The sequence below is a fragment of the Octopus bimaculoides genome, chromosome 2, assembly GCF_046866305.1.
Source record: "Octopus bimaculoides isolate indiv1 chromosome 2, ASM4686630v1, whole genome shotgun sequence".
Classification (NCBI taxonomy): domain Eukaryota; kingdom Metazoa; phylum Mollusca; class Cephalopoda; order Octopoda; family Octopodidae; genus Octopus; species Octopus bimaculoides.
The window spans coordinates 54,721,695-54,727,694 of NC_142929.1; the positions used below are offsets into that span (position 1 = coordinate 54,721,695).

The following is a 6,000-nucleotide window of genomic DNA, read 5'->3' on the forward strand; positions in this document are numbered from 1 at the left end:
GCCAGAGTCAAATGACTGAAACAAGTAAAAGAGTAATATATATATATATATATATATATATATATATATATATTTCCTCTTATTATCTTCTCTTATACATTTCTGTCCGAAGAGCATAGGCTCACAATGTAAAAGACTTTTTCATTTTTCCCAAGCGTCAAATTAATACATTTGTTTGCCCATACACTTGTCTTCTTCTTTTGTTTTCCTATTAATTTCAACTATATATATATATATATATATATATATATATATATATATATATATATATATATATATATATATATGGGAGAATTTACGAAAAAAACAACAGACGAAGATAGGTGGTGTAAACAACAAATGGATGTATTAGTATAATGCTCGGGAAAAGAGAAAGTCTTTAACATTTCTAGCCTACGCACTTCAACTGAAAGGAACACAGAAAGAAACAAGGAGAGAAAAAAATATCAATGTAGTGGTCATCTATCTATCATGGCGAAAATATATATATATATATATATATATATATATATATATATATATATATATATATATATAACTATATATATATATATGATATATACATGTGTGTGTGTGTGTATAAATACATATATATATATTACTTGTTCATATACATTTTAATCAGTTTGTCCTCCCACCTTTCCAAATTCTTAGCTCTTACATAAATTATCTCAGGTACACATAACCTCATTAAGTAAGCCTGAATTAACATTAAGAAAAAACTTATACTCACACTCTGTCTCTAAATTGTTGAAGATCAACGACATCTCCATTTTCTTTTTGGCAAGAACAATAAGAAGTTTGTCGACAATTTTCACTTTTAGCCAATAAACCTAAAGTCAAAAGAACGAGGAGACGTACTGTAACGGGAAAATAACAGTCAACCATTTTGAGAAAGTAGGTTTGAGTGTTACAAATGATTTAGATAATTTGAGAAAAGACTAGACTTTCATTTCTGAACTTTAAATAGCTTATCTATTATTTCATGTTAGCCAATTGACATGTTTTTTTTTTCTTTTTTAAGTAACGAGTGAATGATTTACTGTCATTTTTGCATTAGTTTTGTTTTTAGCAATGACAAAAATAATAATACTAAAAAGACAGACCCAGAGCCAGAGAGAACAAAATGTTTTCGGAAAATCTTATTTAACTTCCATCTGTTAGCTATTTCAGTCATTAGACTGTGGCCATGCTGGGACACCACCTTGAAGAATTTTTTAGTCATAGGCGCAGGAGTGGCTGTGTGATAAGTAGCTTGCACACCACAACTGATGCTTCGTAAGTTCAACTTTTTTCTCAAGGTACTAACACTCTGTCTAGTATGCACACTGACATTACACATCCATCGGAGCATACTGGCTTCATTCCTTGCGAGCCTACGCATGTCCTTAGCAGTCACAGCCTATGTTTCACTACCATGAAGCATGGCTGTTCGTACACATGCGTCATACAGTCTGCCTTTTACTCTGAGTGAGAGGCCCCTTGTCACCAGCAAAGGAAAGAGCTCTCTGAACTTTGCCCAAGCTATTCTTATTCTAGCCGCTACACTTTCAGCGCACCCTCCCCCACTACTAACTTGGTCACCTAGATAGCGGAAGCTATCAACTACGTCTAGTTTTTCTCCCTGGAATGTGGTAGAAGTTGTTTCCTGTTTGTTTACAGTGTTTATTGCGCCTGAACATCTGCTACATACAAAAACTAACTTCCTAGTTAACCTTCCTTTGATATTGCTGCACCTCTTATTTGTCCATAGCTTGCACTGGGTGCACCTTATCGAGTTTCTACCTACGCCTTTTCTACATATCGAGCAGGGCCATCTACCTGAAGGGGTTTGTGTGTTGTCTACCTTCCTACTTATTAGGATTTTGGTTTTAGCTAGGTTGACTCTAAGGCCCTTCGATTCTAGTCCTTGCTTCCACACCTGAAACTTCTCCTCTAGTTCTGATAGTGACTCAGCAATTAGTGCGAGGTCATCAGCATAGGGGCATCTTGTCTTGAATTCCTCTATTATCGCCTGGAGGACTATGATAAATAGGAGGAAGCTGAGGACTGAACCTTGGTGGACCCCTACCTCTACCATGGTACATAGCAGCAAAACACACACACACACACACACACACACACACTCACACACACTCAGACATGCACACACAAGGAGACAGAGGTACATATATACATATACACACATGCACACACATACATAAAAAACACACAAACACAGGAATATGCAGAATACATACATACATGCAAACGCACACACATACATACATATATGCATACACACACATACATACATATATACATATGCACACGCACACACACACAGACATACACACACATGCACACATACATACATGCATGCATACATACACACACACTGAGACACACACATGCGCAAAAACAAACAAAAACAAAAAAGAACGCAGCGTAAATGACGGACAGAGTCAAGACTATTGATAGGTTGTAAGACGCAACGAAAATTTTAGGAAAATAAAAAGAAAAATAAGTGGAAATTTTACCGGTGAGTGTGTTAAATTATAAGGCACAATAAGAAAATGACTCTCCCCAGACACAACAGAATATGCTTCAACACACGAAATCACATAAAACATCTTGCAAACCAAATCCAAAAACGAAATATATATATATATATATATATATAAGGAAAATAAGACAAGGTAGAAAATGCTAAAATAATTTTATCATGAAGAACATTTTAGGGATCTTTTTGGTTTGACGGGCAACATTTTTCATCAATGTTTTATGTAGTGTTTTTGGTACCGAAACACTTTTAAACTTCGTATACTTGTATATTTTGTATTATAGAACAGATAAACATTTTTGTATTCGAAGTTATTTCATGTAAAAAGTTGTCGTATTTCGGTAATTTCAACCAATCACTGACGTCTATTGAGGTGAAAACAATTACTGCCGTGGAATGTAAACAACGATGTCATGGGATCTTTTCCCTTGAATAAAATTAGTGCCGTTATTTGTCAACAACAACTATCGGCGGTACTGTTATTCATAACATCGTTCGTGCATTTGTACTGGTTTTAGCTTTAGGGTTAGGGTTAGGGTTAGGGTTAGGGTTAGGGTTCCGGTTTTAGAGTTATAGTTAGTTTTAGGGTTACGGTTAGGGTTATGATTATTTTTGCCCTAACCCTAACCCTAACCAGTATCCCAGGTTTGAAAGTGTTTCGTTAAGAAAACAAGTGTTGCCCCTCAAACCAAAAAGATCCGCAGAGGGCACCTCTGCCAAAGGTGCCGCGCAGTGGGACTGAACCGAAGTCCATGTGGCTGGAAAGCAGGTTTCTTATCACACAGACACGCCTGCAATATTTATATGGATGTGTATGCATATATATATATATATATATATATATATATATATATATATATAGTTCAAAAACACAATAACAAAAAAACAAAAAAACAACAAAGTGAGGACGTGATATGGATAGTATTATTGGACGCTCAGGAAAGGAAAGATATATATATATATATAATAATAATAATAATAATAATAATAATAATAATAATAATAATAATAATAATAATAATAATAATAATAATTAATTCGTTTTATTGGCCACAAGGGCTAATATCAATTTAAAACATATAAGGACAAAGACAGGACGAAGGTTACAAAAGGTTTTGTCCGAACAGGTAGGAAAGTTCGTCTAGACAGAGGAAGAAAACGGAGAAAGATATAATGAATAAATAGATAAATAAATAGATAAATAAATAAGTAGAAACCCCCGAAGGGGGAGGCGCTTCGAAAAAGGAAAGGTCACACGTGGAAAAACCCATAAAACCACGGGAGCCTGGTCAGAAAAAAATAGGAAAGGGGTATAGAGCCCTTTCTCCTTTTACATTACCTTTTTTTTCTCCTGGGTAAAATTAATTAATTAATCAATGAATTAATTAATAATTAATAATTTTACCAAGTAGTTCGGTACGTTAAAATAACTTTTTTAGGTAAAATTATACAAATATTGTATAATTATAAACATAATTATAGAATATTTGTATGTGTGTGTGTGTGTGTGTGCTTAGTTAGATATTGATATAGATAGATACACGCACACACACACACACACATATATATATATGTATATATACACACACATATACAAATATGCATACACACACACACACACACACACACACATATATATATATATGTATGTATGTATGTATGTATGTATGTATGTATTCATGTGCACTCACACACACATGGAATGAGGAATAAATAAATGAATGAATAAATAAGAACTGAGAGAGAGAGACACACAGAAATGACCGAATGGCGGGCAAAGATATGTAAGGAAACAACACCTGCAAAGAGATGCGTGCTGGAGAAGCATGAACCGTCGAAGCCCACTACGCGGTCCTCAAGGTTGCTGATGACTCATAAGTTTACAAACACTTGCAGACACAAACATTGACACACCTATCTCAGAGTATGTGTGTGTGTCTGAGAGAGAGAGAGAAAGAGAGAAAGAGAGAGAGAGACTGTGTGTGTGTGTACGTGCGATGGGTGTGGGTGTGTATGTGTGTGTGTGTGTGTGTGTGTGTGTGTGTGTGTGTGTGTGTGTGTGTGTGTGTGTGTAGGGCTGGTGAGCTGGCAGAAACGTTAGCACGCCGGGCGAAATGCTTAGCGGTAATTCGTCCGCCGTTACGTTCTGAGTTCAAATTCCGCCGAGGTTGACTTTGCCTTTCCGGGTGGAGTAAATTAATACCAGTTTAGTACTGGTGTCGATGTAATCCACTTGATCCCTTCCCCCTCCTTCTTTATTCCCTATATGTGGAATAAAAAATATATATACATACACATAAAATATATATTGGGATCCTGACAACCCGGGCAGGACATATATATATATATATATTCTTTTACTTGTTTCAGACATTTGACTGCGGCCATGCTGGAGCACCGCCGCCTTTAGCTGAACAAAATCGACCCCAAGACTTATTCTTTATAAGCCTAGTACTTATTCAATCATATGTTCCCGTAAATAGCGGTTCGGCAAAAGATCCCGACAGAATAAATACTAGGTTTACAAAGAATAAGTCCTGGGGTCAATTTCTTCGACTAAAGGAAAAACCCTTTAAGAGGGTGCTCCAGCATGGCCGCTGTAAAATGACTGAGGCAAGTAAAAGAATATATATACATATACACACACGCACACACACACACACACACACACACACACACACACACACACATTTAAAATATTTAGGTTTCAGTCGGAATTAGCCCAGGTCAAACTTAAATAAACTGTAACCTTGTCGAATTTATTTAAGTAGCAACTAGTCGTACCGACGCAGACCAACACCGGTCTATTCAGAGACTGATTGTATATATACACATACATGTATATGTGTGAATGTATATATATATATATATATATATATATATGAATAAGACATTCAATACTTCATTTCAGTTTACTATTTATTCCATATTCTATATCCCACATTAATTTTATAAGAATATAAATAAAACATAAAAAACAGAGTTGGAATTCTTTTGAGTAATATATTCCTCTATACACTATCATACAAACCCTATTTTTTACTTTTTTATTTTTTAATTCTTATTTTATATATATACACACACACACACACATACATATATATATATATACATACACTCACACTCACACACATATATATATATATATATATACTAACGCCCATTTTCTCCCTGTTCGGGATCTATATACCCTAATATTAAGCTATTTTCTATAGTCAATATACTGTGTGAAGTCATAATTATATTTACAAAATGTTCACTCTTCACTGCTTCTTAATTTAAGCAAAATACGCACGTTTATTATTCACATCCAGCTACGATATCATAGCTCCTCTCTCTCTCTCTCTCTCTCTCTCTCTCTCTCTCTCTCCCTCTCTCTCTTTCTCTCCCATTCTCTCCTTCTCTCTCTGCACACACACACACACACACACACACACACACACACACACACACACACA

The 6,000-nt window shown here is 35.1% G+C and overlaps 1 protein-coding gene across 5 annotated transcripts in view; it reads right to left on the minus strand.

Annotated features, from left to right (window-relative positions):
* LOC106871643 (uncharacterized) overlaps nt 1–6,000 on the minus strand; it is a 175,901-nt gene that overhangs the window by 89,949 nt on the left and 79,952 nt on the right. For 2 of the 5 annotated variants that reach the window (XM_089345715.1, XM_089345719.1), the window contains one exon: nt 734–833. Coding sequence is in view for 3 of the 5 variants with exons in the window: in XM_089345713.1 (XP_089201839.1) it covers nt 734–888 (155 nt within the window). In the remaining 2 variants the exon portion in view is untranslated. Of the gene's footprint in view, nt 1–733; nt 1,489–6,000 lie in introns of those variants that run through there. The other 3 variants (XM_089345713.1, XM_089345726.1, XM_089345709.1) reach the window with 3 other exon arrangements.